Here is an 18572-nt window from a genome sequence, read left to right as displayed (position 1 = left end):
GGAAGAAATGTCATGATAGGTGGCGGGGATAATGGTTCAAGTTGTGGAGCTGATAACCAAAGGAAAGGGACAGGAACAAAGAGTGAATGGGCAATTGGGGTAAGGTGGTGGAAGAATACAAAAGAAACCAAGCAAGGGAAATAGAAGCCGTCTAAGCATGCAGTCAACCAAGCGGAATTGGCAGTGGGAATGTAGATCAAAGGACAAAGGGAAAAAGATAGCACAAGGAAGAGGTCGGCAATGAAGAGGGTGAGAAAGTGTAGGACTATCCTCTTATTTTCTTATTTCCATTCTAGTGAGTTGCATTCTATGAAACTATAAGTTGGAGATTTCCAAGAAACTATAAGTTGCTATATGTGTCAAGAAAAATTCTATTGAAATACAAGATACTTGAATGAGATTTAATCCAATTATCTATGCAAGCATCACAAACCAATTTTTATCTAGTCTCTCTAGGTGCTAAAACATGTTGAATAACTACATCAAAGCTAAGCTAGAATTGAACCTTGCCTAACTATGAATAACTTGTTGCTTCCCACTATAGAATACAACCCTTTTAAACATTAAATTGAAAAATATATAATGTAATTTATTAAACTTATAAGTGCATGTCCTAAAACCATTTAATATAACTTCCATAAATGAAATCACACATAAAATATAAATATAAATCTCCACTTCTTATTAAAATAAATATTACAAACATATAATAATATTGAACTAATAATCCATCACAAGGATTTAGGTGCCATAAACCATGAACTAATAATCAATCACAAGGATTTAAGTGCCATAAATCAAGATCCTTATTATGTCCAAACAAAGATATACATGGGTAATATGATAGAGAAAATAAAATTACTCTTCGAGATTACTTGCACCAAAAGAAATTGCTTAAACATGGAGATATACTTTAATCCACTTATCTCTACACAAGTTACACTTAACAAAACAAGTCCACATATAAAGAATAGATACATCACAAGTAAATATTTGCTTCCCGTTATGAGATCCCACTAAAAACAAAGATGAATTTTATTAAAATAAATAATCATGAAATATTAATAACAGACAATAATATTGACTGGATAATCAATCAAAAGGATTGGGTTGCCACAAACGTCCAAGATCGTTAATAGGCTGGAACCAACAAAGATACGGCAAAATGTGAGAAAAAATCATCCAAGTCCAACGGCCCACTTGCACTGCTTAATAATAATAAGTGACTGCTGGTTCTAGTAATAATTGCTTCTTCATGCGCACCCTGCTGGTGCATTAATCCGACTAACTTGGGAGAGATTGTTTTCAAAAGCCTGAATTAGGTTTTCAAAATATTGGCCCGTTGATTTTGTGAGCTTTTCAAGCCTGATACAGAAGTCATCAAAATCGCGCAACGCCTTTTTCCCAGTCGAAGTATCAGTGTGAGCTTTAAGGGCAATTTCTATATGGTCTTGCAACTCTTGTTCAACGGAATGATGAAGTCGTTCTAAACTACTCTCAGCTTCACCTTGCAGGAATTCGAAAAGATTTTGTTTTTTGCGAACAATATCAGCTTCCTGATCATATTTTGGGGTTAAATAATAGCCATATGCATATGTCCATTTAAGCATGTGCCTGCATTCTGCTATCTGCAACCATGCATCTACAACACATTTGAACTTTTTTAAACCAGATCGACTCATTCTTGTCTGTTTACACTCATTCAATCTTTTAATCTCTACCTCTCGCACAACCTGCAGATCAGATAACGCCTTTTCCTCTGACTTTTCATTTGCCTTCCACCTTTCCATATAAAATACCAACCTATCCGAAGAAGATGTTTTAGCTACAAACCTTTTCCAAGAATCGACGGAGGCCGAATTCCTGGATTGGTTCCCTGCATCAATTCTTCCTGATGTTGTTGCAACCTGATCAGGACTATATTGATTGCAAGAATTATGTTTAAACCAATCACCAAGGCATAACCAACAAAATTGAAATTCACACGGGGACACACATGTCATGTGCATACACCCTTGATTTTTCTCTATTGGTCAATCACACTTTGGACACGGCTTGGAATTACAAAATATCCAGCACGCATTGAGTGAATCACCATTATTAATTCGATCAATCCATTTTTTGACTGTGTCGCAGCCTATTGGACGATGAGACTCTAAACAATTCCAGCAAAATTTATGTGAACAATTGCAGACAACCTCCTCATGAATTACATTAGAATTAGCAGAGTCAACCTCCACACAGTACGCATAGTCTGGCGCTGGACACCATTTAACCATACTGTTTTGTTCAACATATGACCTCACAAGATAGGTTCTATATTTGTTCATATCTTCCTCAGATAACCCCAGAGAAAAAACCATGTCTTCACTCACAATGGCACGGCATCGTGGACCTTGATGTGGACATCGTAGATTGAGGCATCCTGCGCCATCATGATTTATTGATGTGTGAATAAAAGTTTGCCAAAAATCTTGGCAAAATAAATGGTCGCAGTACTTGAGTGACTTCATGTCTCTGATCTTGAAATCATAGAAACATATCGGACAGTTAGTTACCATGAATTATTTGAAGGCCCTTCTGTCCAATATTTCCAAGCCTTTGATGCCATAGGATGGTATTTTCTATAGAGACCACTAGATTTTCTGCTCTAGTTTCAGGAACCACAGAACTATTGCACCCATTAATAAGAGTGCTACCTTGAATCTTGTACAGAGTTCCAGTCCGAACTCCCCGCATCAATACTAGTGCTCCCTGAAGCATCTTGTCTATTTCTCGTACACTCTTTTTAGACCTACAACATCCATCTTGCTTACATAAATTAGATTTCTGACTAATGCACGAATATGCAGAGCACCCAGAAGTGTTCTAATCCTTCTACCTTGCAACTTCAACTTGACTTTTTTGTGACCAAGGATTCTTGCCTTCCTGTCATCCCCTAAGAAGATATCAATACCATCATATTTCTCATACTCGCATAACCACTCTCTACGGGGATTGAAGTGAAAGGATGCACCTAGGTCAATGAACCACGATTCATGATCTACATGTGTACTTGAAAAAGAATCCAAGTACACATCCCCACCTTCATCTGAGGTGGTTTTTTCGCATCTGCAGAAGGAGCATCATCAGATCCCTTTCCTTTCTAAGGTACTTTAGATTTATAGTCCCTTTTGAATTGCCCTTCCTTTCCGCATTTCCAGCACACCTTTACAGGTTTTCCTGGAGATTTAGATCTCCTTCTAGATTTAAATCTCCCACTCGACGGCTTATTTTTTTTTTAATGTTTTGGGACCGTCCTCGTACATACAAGGCATCACCATTCTGGCCCTCCATATTTTTCCATCTCATCTCCTCTGACAACAAGGATGAGACTATTTCATCAAATCGCAACGCAGTTGCATTGATACATATTGCGACAACCAAAGTGCCCACGAATCTGGTAGAGAACACAACAAACGGATGCACCTATCCTCATCTGAAATTTTAATATCAACAGATAGTAACTGGCCTACCACAATATTAAAGGCATTCATATGCTTTGTCAGCGAGTCTCCATCTTTCATCCTCCGGTTATACAACATTTTTTGTAGGAACAATTTATTCACTAGAGACTTAGATTGGTACGATGTCCCTAACTTGTCCCACAAAGCCTTTGCTCAAGCTTCCCTTGATAAATTCAGCAATACTGAATCCAAGACACACAATTTTATTTTTCTCTTTGATTTCCGATCCAACTTCGCCAAGTCTTCAACTGACATTGTTGTTGGTTTAGTACCCGGATTTACCACAATCACTGATCTTTATCCACTAGTAGATCCTCCATCTTGAGTTTCCACAACTAAAAACTTTAACCATTAAATTTCTCGGTCTCTATCTTTACATTGCTCACCATCTTCTTTCACCATAAGAATTGATCGTGGAGATCTCCTACTGAATAGGGTCTACCACATGCACGAGAATAAAACCCCTCAACAAGAAAAGGTGTCCCCGATTGAATTGTTTGAAGCCTCATTTCCAATAATTTTGGTCGTTGTTCGAGAGCTAATCATTATGCCTCCCGCTCCTCGGTTTCTTGAAACCACGCACCCTGCAACTTCCCCCCAAGGCCACTCAGAAAAATCTATTTCTAGCGACCAACCCTTGCAAAGCAACATCTCAGACACATCAACAATGCAACCCGAGAACCTTTAGCACTAGTCATTTTCAGAGTTGTTCGAATTTATCCAACATGCAACTCATAGGGCTGAACAGATCCATAATGGCTTGGTCACCGAGCACGAGCACCAGAAGCACTAGCTTGTGACTATCACGACAAAGTGAGATCGACTCTGACATACCAATCAAAAACTGTAATCACAGGTTGATCATGTGACATGAAAGCTATAAGCACTATAGCCAAATGTGGCTGATTTAGTTATTGAAGCACCTGAGGAATTTTCGGCTTGCACATTGGCCCGCTGATGCGATCATATTTAGACAACATAAATGGTCGCATCATATTTAGACAACATAAATGGAACTTGTGGTCACCAACAAGGAGCTGAAGAAGAGTTTACATACAGTAAGACTAGCGCTGCCCAATCCAGCCAAAAGCTACATCGCAGAGATCTAGCAGAAACTCCACACAGCCGCTGTGCTAAAAGCTTCACTAATTGTTGCCTTGGCAGATGGTTATGTTCTAAGGGAGCAAGTCAACGATTTGTCAAGTAGCTTGGCCATGGAAAACTAACAACTGTATCCACTCCGCCAACAACTCCACCAACGCATCACTGACAACAAGACCTGTAGGGACAAAGGCCAGGTAAAGAAAATCGATGACGAGATCAACTCCCTCGAGCCTAGGGTACAACAAATTGAGGAGGAATCAGACAAGACAAAAAAGAAAATTCTTGATATTAGGCCACCAGTCGATAAGCATTTGATTACTCTGTGGGAGGTATGTGATGAGGTCGAAGAATAGTGGAGCACCCTGCAGAACACCCACCCCGATCAACTGAACTGCATATCAACGCCTTAATTTCTCCAAAAGGTGGAAACCCTCACACGCATCTAGGAGATGACATTGGAAGATTATAACCGCTTCCGCGAGGAAACAATTGTTGCATTACTTGAGTTGGCGCCTTCATTTGGAAAAAAAGGCAAAAGTGTAGCAAAAGTTGTCCCACATGACTCAAGACCAACACAACCAGAGGTAGAACCGAAAGAAGAAGAACCAACACATCAACAAGAAATAACAGCAAAGTCTCCGCCACAAAAACAGAGCTAACAACACTTGAGATAGCTGGTCGTGGCCTCTTGGGGCCTTCATTTTGAATTTTGGAGTCTGGAGGGAAGAAATGTCAAGAATAGGTGGCTGGGATAATGGTTCAGGTTGCGGAGCTGATAACCAAAGGAAAGGGACGGGAACTAGGAGTGAATGGGCAATTGCGGCAAGGTGGTGGAAGAATACAAAAGAAACCGAGCAAGGGAAATAGAAGCCATCTGAGCGTGGAGTCAACCAAGCAGAATTGGCAGTGGGAATGTAGAGCAAAGGACAAAGGGAAAAGTATAGCACAAGGAAGAGGTCGGCAATGAAGAGGGTGAGAAAGGGTAGGACTATCCTCTTATTTGCTTCTTTCCATTCTCGTGAGTTGCATTCTATGAAACTATAAGTTGGAGATTTCCAAGAAACTATAAGTTGCTATACGTGTCAAGAAAAATTCTATTGAAATACAAGACACTGGAATGAGATTTAATCCAATTATCTATGCAAGCATCACAAACCAATTTTTATGTGGTCCCTCTAGGTGCTAAAACATGTTGAATAACTGCATCAAAGCTAAGCCAGAATTGAACCTTGCCCAACAAAGGGAAAAATATAGCACAAGGAAGATGTCGGCAATGAAGAGGGTGAGAAATGGTAGGACTATCCTCTTATTTGCTTATTTCCATTCTGGTGAGTTGCATTCTATGAAACTATAAGTTGGAGATTTCCAAGAAACTATAAGTTGCTATATGTGTCAAGAAAAATTCTATTTAAATACAAGACACTAGAATGAGATTTATCCAATTATCTATGCAAGCATCACAAACCAATTTTTATGTGGTCTCTCGAGGTGCTAAAACATGTTGAATAACTACATCAAAGCTAAGCCAGAATTGAACCTTCGCTAACTATGAAAGACGTGTTGCTTCCCACTATAGAATCCAACCCCTTTAAACATTAAATTGAAAAAGATATAATGTAATTTATTAAACTTATACGTGCATGTCCTAAGACCATTTAATATAACGTCCACAAATGAAATCACACATAAAATATAAATATAAATCACCACTTCTTATTAAAATAAATATTACAAACATATAATAATATTGAACTAGTAATCAATCACAAGGATTTGGGTGCCATAAACCAAGATCCTTATTATGTCCAAACAAAGATATACCTCAGTAATATGATAGAGAAAATAAAAATTAATCTTGGGTTACTTGTACCTACAAAAAATTGCTTTAACATCGAGATATACTTTAATCCACTTATCTATACAAAAGTTACACTTAACAAAACAAGTCCACACATAAAAGAATCGATACATCACAAGTAAATCTTTGCTTCCCGTTATGAGATTCCACTAAAAACAAAGATGACATTTTATTAAAATAAATAATCATGAAATATTAATAACAGACAATAATATTGACTGGATAATCAATCAAAAGGATTCGGTTGCCACGAACGTTCAAGATCGTTAATAGGCTGGAACCAATAAAGATACGATAAAATGTGAGAAAAATTCATAAGTCCAGCGGCCCACTTGCACCGCTTAATATTAAGTGACTGCTGGTTCTAGTAATAATTGCTTCTTCGTGCGCACCCTGCTGGTGCATTAATCCGACTAACTTCGGAGAGATTGTTTTCAAAAGCCTGAATTAGGTTTTCAAAATATTGGCCCGTCGATTTTCTGAGCTTTTCAAGCCTGATACAGAAGTCATCAAAATCGCGCAACGCCTTTTTCCTCCGACTTTTCATTTGCCTTCCATCTTTCCATATAAAATACCAACCTATCCGAAGAAGATGTTTTAGCTGCAAACCTTTTCCAAGAATCGACGGAGGCCGAATTCCTGGATTGATTCCCTGCATCAATTCTTCCTGATGTTGTTGCAACCTGATCAGGACTATATTGATTGCAAGAATTATGTTTAAACCAATCACCAAGGCATAACCAACAGAATTGAAATTCACACGGGGACGTACATGTCATGTGCATACACCCTTGATTTTTCTCTATTGGTCCATCACACTTTGGACACGGCTTGGAATTACAAAATATCCAGCACGCATTGAGTGAATCACCATTATTAATTTGATCAATCCATTTTTTGACTGTGTCGCAGCCTATTGGACGATGAGACTCCTCTAAACAATTCCAGCAAAATTTATGTGAACAATTGCAGACAACCTCCTCATGAATTACATTAGAATTAGCAGAGTCAACCTCCACACAGTACGCACAGTCTGGCGCTGGACACCATTTAACCATACTGTTTTGTTCAACATATGACCTCACAAGATAGGTTCTATATTTGTTCGTATCTTCCTCAGATAACCCCAGAGAAAAAACCATGTCTTCACTCACAATGGCACGGCATGGTGGACCTTGATGTGGACATCGTAGATTGAGGCATCCTGCACCATCATGATTTATTGATGTGTGAATAAAAGTTCGCCAACAATCTTGGCAAAATAAATGGTCGCAGTACTTGAGTGACTTCATCTCTTTGATCTTGAAATCATAGAAACATATCGGACGGTTAGCTAACTCCTCCATTTTTTCTTCTTTGGCCTCATGTTTATCGTCCGGCTGCAACAATAGGCCCACAGCATTTCTCACTTTTTCCTCATCTGCAAACCATTGATCATTGGCTTTAATAGAATTCCAATCGAAGTGACGCAAGAGAATAGCTGCCTCGGCTTCCGAGACAGCCAGCACAGTGGAAACACTTTTGGTAGCATTGTGCTGACGCTCACCAATGTCGTTCAGACTTAAAACCGTATATTTCATACGTCCTTTATTGTCATCATGACGACTGCGTGCTATTTCCACCATGCTTTCATATCTCAATTCTTCATCTTCGTTTTCGCTTTCGTTGCTTTCCCTTTCATCGCTTTAGCTGTCATATATCTCATTATCGGACATTTCATCGTAGAAAGCCATATTGGTCGAGTTCGAGTAGATCAGAGTCTGAGACTTTTTTTCCAGGCCTTGTGGAATCCACAGAAACAAAACTCTCTGACCGTGTTCAAACAAGTTAAAGTTAAACCGCAATGTTGTCAAGAAACTCTGTCTCCTTACCTTTTTGTACTAAATCAATCTTTGCTCAGCCGATATTTATACTCATGTCACTTGGCGCAGATACCAAAAACCATTCATGAGCCGACATTAGTGATTATCGGAAATTCCTATTTCCACCACTATAGGAAAGTTAATGCACCCGAATAGTGGCTGCCTTGTTGCTAACATGCCAAAGTCAACTTTGGCAGAAATATAAATGCAAGGCAGCCACTATTCCCCTTGCCAGGGTGCATTAACTTTCCTATAGTGGTGGAAATAGGAATTTCCGTGATTATCTGGTTACATTTAAAATAATGATTACAACCCAAAGTAAAGCGGTTTCCCCGCCATCTATTTCTCCCACGAGGAGAAGCATTCTGTTGTCATTATTACTCTTTTCCGGAGAAACATTCCGTTGTCATTATTAGTCCCTCCCTCCGGCATAGCAGGGATTATAGAGTTCCATCCGCAGTTGATTCTCTATTAATTTGAGTTGACCAGAACATTTAATTGATGTTTTTTTCTTTTACCCAAAGTTTTATTTTAGAGTCTTGATGTTTCTTGCTTTTTATCCAAAGTTTTATATTGGAGGTCTTATTGCCCGGTTGCTGAATTTCCAAATCCAAAAAAAAATTTAACCAAAGTTTGGATGGTTTGTTTCGCTTTGTGAATTTTAGACCAAAGTTTGGATGGCTCATTTCGCTTTGTGAATTTTACGCAAAGTTTGGATGGCTCATTTCCACCCACCGCATAAAATGTTATGTAAACAGTTTCGAAAAATACTTTGAACATTTATAGTAATTCGTCTGCTTCTTACACTTGACGCTTACACTTGACACATGCCACACAGCATGCTTACACCTGCCACACATGCTCATCCATCTTAAACTCGCCATAGGTTTACATTCAGAGATAAATATACATTTGGAGCTAGGCATTCAATTTTTAGTTGCAGATATGACTCATTTCATTTTCAATTTGTGCTGAGAGACTTTGATAGCAAGTTACAGATAGTAAGATGTCTCACACAGCTGGGTACAGCAGGGGGAAATGCAAGCTCTTCACCGTTGTTAGCAGGCATTAGTAGCGCTGGACTTTTGACTGTACTTAGGTCCCCTGCTTCAGGCTCTGCTGTTGTTGTTGCTGCGGATACGGTTACTGTACCATCCCCTACGCAATCATGGCGGCCACCTTAGGTCGGCCTCAACCCTATTCCTCTCAGCCTAGGTCAAACAAAGGTGGATACAGCTCGGCTTTTGGGGAAGAGATTGAGGGATGCAGAAGCAGTTCTCACCAGGCCAGCCAATACGGTAATGAAATTTCGCCTGTAATCTTGTAAATTATGCATTCTGTAAATTTTGTATGTTGAAAACTGTAATTGTTTAATTGGGTAGGCGCCCTTTACAAATTTCGCCGGTAGTGGAATAGCTGTTGGATCAAATAATGGACAGGCAGGGCAACAGAGCAGTTATGAATTAGCGCTCTCTCAACCGCAAGCTCAGTCTTCACCTCCACCGGGAATTGTGGCAGCACCTGCACACGCACCCGCACGCCCTCGAGTAAGGGCCAGGCATGGTCAAGCGACAGATCCTCATAGTATTGCCGAAAGAGTAAGTTATTGCCCAATTCCATATATGCTAAACATAGTGATCATGCCCAGAATCTCCCAGAGTATTTCTTGTTTATTGATTTTTAAACATGGTGTTTCATCTGTGTGTGATATTGCCCAACTCTTTTTTAGTTGTGATATTGCCAAATTATTAGTCACGGTTTGAACCTTGAATTTCTGGTTTACATAATACTTCTATCACATTTTGAATTTCATCGTTTACATAATATTTCTATCACTCGACTTTAGCTAATTTATCACATTTTGAATTTCATCGTTTACATAATATTTCTATCACTCGACTTTAGCTAATTAATCTGAATGAAGACAAACTTACCAAAGTGGTTTGGCCATGTTTACAGTAACGAAGAGAAAGAATTGTAGAAAGAATGAAGGCATTACAAGAGCTGGTTCCCAACTGTAGTAAGGTGATTTTCTTGCTTGATAGAAGTGATCCACAATAACATATAATCTCTAATATTGATTAGTTGTAATGTATGTTTCTTGTTTGGGAGTTCCTTTTCCTTTGTGTAAAAATGAAAAATCAAATCTCATTGTCGGTACTCCAAGTTCCTCTTTTTTCATAACTTCCTGAAAAATGGCGATTCATATATTGGATACGCCTAATGGCAACCTTTACAGTACCTCTTTCAGATAGTTTCAGAGATATGCATATTACTATATCAGATAAACTTAAACGTAATCCACTTTGAAATTGTTTGAGGAACATAAATACCACATGATATTGTGCACCAAATCGTAATAAATACAGCCAATCATAGTTCTTTTCTAAACCTATCAGATTTGTTTAGTTATATCACTTTGGACTGGGAGGTCATTGACAACTTGAGTGGGTTAATGGTAAATGGTTAAGAAAAGGGATAAATGAGAAATAATTTCGTGGAGAGTGTTTCAGTTTGGAAGTAATATTTAATATTAGTGGATGATAAGAGGATATGCAAGATCCGAAAGGAACACAATAATTGATTCTTAAGAATTGCATTACCATTATAGGCCACTTATTCCCCTACTACGAGTGAAAGGAAAAGGGGAAAATATAAAAACTATCATTAAAGCAACCCAATCCAAGTTACACCTACTATATCCATAGGGATTGTGTTGTGTTGTCTTAAAGGTACCTACTATATCCATAGGGATTGTGTTGTGTCATCCTAAAGATAATGATTTTATCATAGAGATGATAAGGGGACTATTAACAATAGTGCAAAGTTGAAGTTACAAGTACCTGTAGTCTAGTAGTAGACTACATACACTTTGATAGACTTTACCAGTTAAATTGTTGTTGCTGCCCTGAGACGAGTAGGATTTCCTGCACCAAGTTCATCAGATGTGTTTCTTCTTTGTATTTTCTAAGAGTACGAACGAGTAGTTAGGCTAATTGTGAAGCATCAATGCAACATGTAGGGTATGAAGAAAGTTTTTGCGTACTGTCCTTATTCTCAAATAGTATTAAAAATTTTGCGAGAAAAATTTATTTTAGCATGTTGAATGGAATGGACATTGGACATGTTTTTATGCAGACCGACAAGACAGCTATGCTGGACGAAATAATTGAGTACGTAAAGTTTCTGCAGTTGCAAGTGAAGGTAAATTTTCTTTACGAATTTTAAGCTTACAGGCATAGGGCTAGATTAGCTACTATTCTCCAAATACTGAGAGCAGTCTCCATTGACAGGTCCTAAGCATGAGTAGACTTGGTGGCACAGGAGCAATTGGTCAGGCTATAGCAGATATCTCTGCAGATGTAATAATCATGTTATTTGTTATTCTGAAGTAGTTTCTTCAATAATATCATTTGATGTGATTACCAACATTAGAAATTGAAAAATAAAGGTTAACAGAAATTTGATGAAATGTCAGGCTTCAAGCAGCATGCAACTTAGCAAAATCAAAAAGGATACTGAGAATATTTGCAGAGATGAGGAGGGATCGTCCATAACAGAAGGAGAGGTAGCAAAATTGCCAATGCAGTTTCTGCAAAGCAAAGGCCTGTGTCTCATGCCTCTGTCCCTTGCAACCACAATATCTGGCAGATCTATGCAACCTAACGCCCTAGTGAGAAGCCCTTGTGGGTCGAACCAGGTTAGTAACTCACCACAGCCCAGCTATTTTTACAAATACTTTTTTTACAATTTACATGAATGAGATTCATAACGAGCATTGTATATCATGTGAAATTAATTAATATTTTTACAGGGTGGTATATCATGTGAAATTAATTAATATTTTTAGAAATACATCTACTGATAACTAGCTATGATGAGAGAGCTTTCCTAATCAATGGAAAGTGTCCGTTATTAATTTCTAGCTCCGTCGTTATTGTTAACATCATTATTAGATAAGTTTACATAATAATAACAATAAATTAATAAAAAAAAATATAAATAATTTTATGTGTATATATATTAACATAATTTGTTTGGTAGAGTTTGATCTTGCATAGAAGTTGTTCACCAAAAAAATGAAATATACATACCTACTTATACACAAAACACACATGAACATTGATACCTTTAAATGCATAAATGAGCATCTAAATACTTTAGTCCTTTGAGGTATACATTTTACATCTAGATTAAACATACTACATTTTGAGTTTGAAATTGATAGATATTTTACTTTGTAATGTTGATTTCAGTTTAAAAGATTATATGTATTTTTAAAATTAATCCAATTGTCAAACAATTGATCGCCTTATTTTTCATTAAATTCTAAAATATTTTTAAAATTTGCAAAGCTATCATCTAAACATATAGATTAATCAAGCAAATCATTTCTTAGTTGTTCAAATAGAACTTCAAATATTACACAGACTTAACCATAAATATCTATTTATGGAATTTTGATGTAAAATTGGAAAGTTCCACTGACATTAATAAAGTGCACATTTAAAAATTTATTTTAATATTTTGTTTTCAAAAAAATACACTCTTATAAATTATTCAATAATTTCTAATTAAATAGTTTTATGTGATTGCACCCTTCGAACATGAATATTTCTTTCAGAGTGAAACATGGTGGATAAACAAAATACACTCTTATAGATTATTCAATAATTTCTAATTAAATAGTTTTATGTGATTGTACCCTTCGAACATGAATATTTCTTTCAGAGTGAAACATGGTGGATAAACAAGTACCCATATATGAAATGGACTGCATGTCGTTCGAATACTAAAGCTTATCCAATAGAACATACCTCATAGTACCATAGGAACCTATATATATATATATATATATATATATATATATATATATATATATATATATATATATATATATACATCATTGTCTCAATGGAGCACATCATGTTGCAAATTGTTCGGAATAGAATAGAGATATCAACCAGTGAAAAGCGTGATCCCAAAGTAATAGGTAGTTAATTATCTGGTAGGAAAAATGAGTTCGGATGATGCTCCCATGTCAGAAGAAGCTCAAATGAAGTTCAAACGTGGAGCCATGAAAGGAGGGCTCAGCACCGCAGAGGTTTTTATTGTATTTGGTATTATTTTACCTATGTTTCTGTCTTTTCAATAAGCAACCCTATGATTATATTTGTAAACTTTCATATTAATTAGATAACACCACGTAAATAAGTTAATGGAAATACAATATGTGACCGCAAAAGCAAAAGGAAAAGGAAAAATTGCACCTTCATAAGCTCTGTTTCAGCTTTTCAGTAGGTCTAACTAAAACAAAATCCATAGGTTTTGAATAAAACCCAATTGCATATCAAATTCCGCACATCACCGTCTATTTGACAGCTCTAGGTGAACTATTTCAGTTCCATTTCAAATCCCATTTCAAATTGGACAGTATACAATCCATTTGTGTTGTCCTTGCAGACCTCGGCAGGGACTACCGCCACGACAGTGGCTCCTTGTTAACGAATCACAAACCCTAACATCCACCAAATATACCAAATATATCTATGAAAGTATAGTGAATTAAAATATTAAATTTTAACCAAATTTTTCTTGATATTTCTTCTATATATGTCAAAAGTTTCACCATTTAAAGTATCATAGAAAAAAATGTAATGAAAATGTAAAAGTGATTCATTCAAGGTATAAAAACCCTAGGATTATATGCTCTCATACCAAATGTTATAAGCCAAATACATAAAATTCAATAGTTCATACAATGTACAACAATGTGAGCATTAATGACAACCCAAATATAGATAATAATAGCAGAATTGCCTCAAAATACCTCAAATAGATTCATACATTGAAATAACATCCATACCATCCATAATGAATACATCATCGTTATATACACCAATCCACACATTACACATGCAATCCCTTCATTATTAGGATGATCCTATTACATATACATTTACATATTCCATAGTAAGGTCTAGAATGCAAAATATGTTCATTTAAGGCCTCAAAATGACTCTTGATGTTTTTGACTTGCAATTTTCCAAACTAGTACTGCTGGAAAAAATAGTCTTGTGGATTGATTCCTCCACTTTTTCTCCTTTGAAAGAATCAAGATGGATGAAAAAGAAGATACTCATTCAATCCAGATCATACACCCCCATTTTGGGAGGATTTTGTTCCCAAAAGCATCTACTGAATGAGGTGAGTATATTTTGATGAAAACTTGACTAAACTGAGAGGGCGGGGATCACTCAGTTTCATACATTCATGGAAATCAAAATTATTTTCTTGTAGCTGATTGTCTGAAAAATTAAATGAGCATATTAAAACATAATTACCAATAGATTTAATATGCCAACATCAAGTAATAAGTTAACCTAAACATCACTTATCTGGATTAAAGGAATAACCTCTTCTACTTTTTTCTTAGCTTGAAACATATCAACATAAGTCTAGTCACACCTCAAGTGTTTTGTTAGGGGAGAAAGATGACAAGTATACCAAGCTTTTGATAATATGGGTTAAACACATTCCCTCGTGTTACTCCGTTGAGCAAGCTTATTGAGTAACCCAACAAAGTCACCTCAAGGAGACGCAAGCATCGCTTCATTGCCAGAAGACTTGTTTAATACCACGATGAAGTTGTTTGCATTACCTCATTGTGGAGGAAGCCTTTCTCTTATTTAACCTTTATTTTATTTCCTTAAAGGTATGCTTGAAGCATTTATTGAATATTTGTAGTACAGGTGGAAGAGGCATCGTTACTTACTGAGAACAAGAGAGGTTCCTTGTTTAAGCGATATGAAATATAACTGAAGTTAACATGTGCATTCTGAAGTTTTCTCCTCTCCCTTTTTTACTTCGCATATTCAAGATATCGAAACACCATTAAATACAAGGCTTTGTCGGAATGAAAGTCCTAATAAAGATATGGTCTTTTTTAGGTCCCTATAATACTAGTGTATTCCCTTATTATTATTGTCAATGTAACCCTTACTGTTATTGGTGTGCCCATGTTGTCCCCATATTGTTATTATTGTGCCCCATAGAAGCCCACTATTGTTATTGTTGTGTTCAGTATGTTTCCAAGGACCAACTTGGTCATTTGTGAGGCTCCAACATCTAGGATACCAACCTTGTCTTCTCAAGGCACCAACCTTGTGTTTAGGGGCACCAACTCCAAGGACACCAATCTTTCCAATTCTGAGGCACCAACCCCAAGGGCTCCAACCTTATCTTGTCAAGGCACCAACTTTGCTTGTTTGAGGGTCCAACCTTCAGGGCACCAACCCTTTGGGCTCCAACCCACTGCTATATTTTGTCTATATATGTTTGATAGTAATTCTCTGCTCCCAACATCTTCTTCACTGAATTCTATCTATCTACACCTTCACTGCTACATCAATGACAACCTGTCTTCATATGAAGGAGTCTTCACAGCTCTTCATATTGCCCTAACAGAGTCTGCAAAGTTATCTCATGATGATTTCAAATAGGCATGATGATCTCCAATAATGTTTCCAAGATTTGTTGAAGCTTTCCAACAAGATATTTGTGCTAAGCCTCAACGTACGCACAAAAGGAATTCTCTATTTTCAAGTCTCTATTCTTTACTATTGTGGTAACTATTTCAAGTGTGACTACTTCTCGGTATTCTTGCTATCGCGATCTCTTACTTCCTAGAACCAGACCAACAAATGCTTTAATGTCGGTGCTGGCTACTGCTCCCTTCAAACGATCTCAGATGAAGCTTTATTTTTCCCCTTCACAAAATTGTTCTTCAGGTTGCGTTATTTACTTGATTTATTAATCACAAATATAAGCCTTTCAAAGATTAACCCAATCAACAGAATTTCTTTGTCCTTCGGCTTCCTCCTGTCCTACTGGACCTTCGGTTTCCTCCTGTCCTGTTGGACCTTTGGCTTCCTTCTATCTTGCTGGACCTTCGGCTTCCTTCTGCCCCGCCAGACCTTCGGCTTCCTTCTATCCTGCTGGACCTACAGATTACTTTTGTCCTTCTGCTTACATCTCTCTCACTCGATCTTCGGCTTCTTTTGTATTTTCATCGTCTCCCAAACCTTTGGCTTCTTGACCTTTCAACTTCTTCTTTCATTCACTTGACCTTCCGGATTCCTCTGTTCCTTCAAGTTCACGAGTTGTGAACTATTACCTCTTCTCTATGATAGATGCCCGAGATACGTTACCCATATGGAGGTCCCACATGCCACGTCATCACCTTTAATTGTGATCGCAACTTCATCACCTTTAAGCGTCAGCTTTAAGGGCGATTTCTATATGGTCTTGCAACTCTCGTTCAACGCAATGATGAAGTCGTTCTAAACTACTTTCAGCTTCACCTTGCAGGAATTCGAAAAGAATTTGTTTTTTGCGAACAATATCAGCTTCCTGATCATGATCGCTGGATGCTTGTGTTAAATAATAGCCATATGCATATGTCCATTTAAGCATGTGCATGCATTCTGCTATCTGCAACCATGCATCTACCACACATTTGAACTCTGTTAAACCAGATCGACTCATTCTCGTCTGTTTACACTCATTCAATCTTTTAATCTCTACCTCTCGCACAGCCTGCAGATCAGATAACGCATTTTCCTATGCCTTTTCATTTGCCTTCCATCTTTCCATATAAAATACCAACCTATCCGAAGAAGATGTTTTAGCTGCAAACGTTTTCCTAGAATCGACGGAGGCCGAATTCCTGGATTGATTCCCTGCATCAATTATTCTTGATGTTGTTGCAACCTGATCAGGACTATATTGATTGCAAGAATTATGTTTAAACCAATCACCAAGGCATAACCAACAAAATTGAAATTCACACGGGGACGTACATGTCATGTGCATACACCCTTGATTTTTCTCTATTGGTCCATCACACTTTGGACACGGCTTGGAATTACAAAATATCCAGTACGCATTGAGTGAATCACCATTATTAATTTGATCAATCCATTTTTTGACTGTGTCGCAGCCTATTGGACGATGAGACTCCTCTAAACAATTCCAACAAAATTTATGTGAACAATTGCAGAAAACCTCCTCATGAGTTACATTAGAATTAGCAGAGTCAACCTCCACACAGTAGCCACAGTCTGGCGCTGGACACCATTTAACCATACTGTTTTGTTCAACATATGACCTCACAAGATAGGTTCTATATTTGTTCGTATCTTCCTCAGGTAACCCCAGAGAAAAAACCATGTCTTCACTCACAATGGCATGGCATCGTGGACCTTGATGTGGACATCGTAGGTTGATGCATCCTACACCATCATGATCTATTGATGTGTGAATAAAATTTCGCCAACAATCTTGGCAAAATAAATGGTCGCAGTACTTGAGTGACTTCATGTCTCTGATCTTGAAATCATAGAAACATATCGGACAGGTAGTTAACTCTTCCATTTTTTCTTCTTTGGTCTCATGTTTATCATCCAGCTGCAACAATAGGCCCACAGCATTTCTCACTTTCTCCTCGTCTGCAAACCATTGATCGTTGGCATTAACAGAATTCCAACCGAAGTGACGCAAGAGAATAGCTGCCTCGGCTTCCGAGACAGCCAGCACAGTGGAAACACTTTTGGTAGCATTGTGTAGACGCTCACCAATGTCGTTCAGACTTAAAACCGTATATTTCATACGTCCTTTATTGTCATCATGACGACTGCGTGCTATTTCCACCATGCTTTCATATCTCAATTCTTCATCTTCGTTTTCGCTTTCGTTGCTTTCCCTTTCATCACTCTCACTGTCATATATCTCATTATCGGACATTTCATCTTATAAAGCCATATTGGTCGAGTTCGAGTAGATCAGAGAATGAGACTTTTTTCCGGGCCTTGCGGAATCCACAGAAACAAAACTCTCTGACCGTGTTCAATCAGGTTAAAGCTAAACCGCAATGTTGTCAAGAAACTGTGTCTCCTTACCTTTTTGTACTAAATCAATCTTTGCTTGGCTGATATTTATACTCATGTAACTTGGCGCAGATACCAAAAACCATTCATGAGCCGACATGGGTGATTATCCGATTGATTTTAGACGTAATTTAAAATAATGCTTACAACCCAAAGTAAAGCTGTTTCCCCGCCATTTATTCCTCCCACTAGGAGAAGCATATTAAATTTTAACCAAATTTTTCTTGATATTTCTTCTAAATATGCCAAAAATTTCACCATTTGAAGTATCACATAAAAAATGTAATGAAAATGT

The 18572-nt window shown here is 37.5% G+C and overlaps 2 protein-coding genes and 1 pseudogene across 2 annotated transcripts; 1 reads left to right on the top strand and 2 right to left on the bottom strand.

Moving 5' to 3' along the window:
• Nucleotides 1-1253: 1253 nt before the first annotated feature.
• LOC149170354 (putative E3 ubiquitin-protein ligase ARI8) lies at nt 1254-8093 on the bottom strand. Its single transcript, XM_089425531.1, has 4 exons — nt 7747-8093; nt 6861-7151; nt 6676-6742; nt 1254-1907 (listed from the first exon to the last, which is right to left on the bottom strand). Exons 1-4 carry the CDS (start codon nt 8091-8093, stop codon nt 1254-1256), a joined length of 1359 nt encoding a protein of 452 aa, XP_089281657.1.
• Nucleotides 8094-8872: 779 nt separating this feature from the next.
• On the top strand, nt 8873-12093 carry LOC149170353 (uncharacterized; annotated as a pseudogene).
• A 4508-nt stretch (nt 12094-16601) lies between these two features.
• LOC149170352 (putative E3 ubiquitin-protein ligase ARI8) lies at nt 16602-18134 on the bottom strand. The gene is made up of 3 exons (XM_089425530.1): nt 17412-18134; nt 16995-17102; nt 16602-16928 (listed from the first exon to the last, which is right to left on the bottom strand). The coding sequence occupies exons 1-3, from the start codon at nt 18132-18134 to the stop codon at nt 16602-16604; spliced, it is 1158 nt and encodes a 385-aa protein (XP_089281656.1).
• Between the last annotated feature and the right edge of the window lie 438 nt (nt 18135-18572).

The sequence above is a fragment of the Pinus tabuliformis genome, chromosome 4_2, assembly GCF_031772625.1.
Source record: "Pinus tabuliformis cultivar Carrire ecotype Pingquan chromosome 4_2, CPIR1, whole genome shotgun sequence".
In the NCBI taxonomy this organism is placed as follows: Eukaryota; Viridiplantae; Streptophyta; class Pinopsida; order Pinales; family Pinaceae; genus Pinus; species Pinus tabuliformis.
This window is presented reverse-complemented; position numbering and strand designations above follow the sequence as displayed.

What these genes read in the sequence shown, in the direction of transcription:
- LOC149170352 (XM_089425530.1), bottom strand. Translation starts at nt 18,134, where the DNA reads ATGTCCGATAATGAGATATATGACAGTGAGAGTGATGAAAGGGAAAGC. An exon ending in TTGACTCTGCTAATTCTAAT is followed by an intron (nt 17,103 to 17,411) that starts GTAACTCATGAG and finishes AGTCCTGATCAG; the next exon opens with GTTGCAACAACATCAAGAAT. An exon ending in CATCTTCTTCGGATAGGTTG is followed by an intron (nt 16,929 to 16,994) that starts GTATTTTATATG and finishes TCTGATCTGCAG; the next exon opens with GCTGTGCGAGAGGTAGAGAT.
- LOC149170354 (XM_089425531.1), bottom strand. Translation starts at nt 8,093, where the DNA reads ATGGTGGAAATAGCACGCAGTCGTCATGATGACAATAAAGGACGTATG. An exon ending in CGGATTAATGCACCAGCAGG is followed by an intron (nt 6,743 to 6,860) that starts GTGCGCACGAAG and finishes TATTGGTTCCAG; the next exon opens with CCTATTAACGATCTTGAACG. An exon ending in ATTATCCAGTCAATATTATT is followed by an intron (nt 1,908 to 6,675) that starts GTCTGTTATTAA and finishes AGTCCTGATCAG; the next exon opens with GTTGCAACAACATCAGGAAG.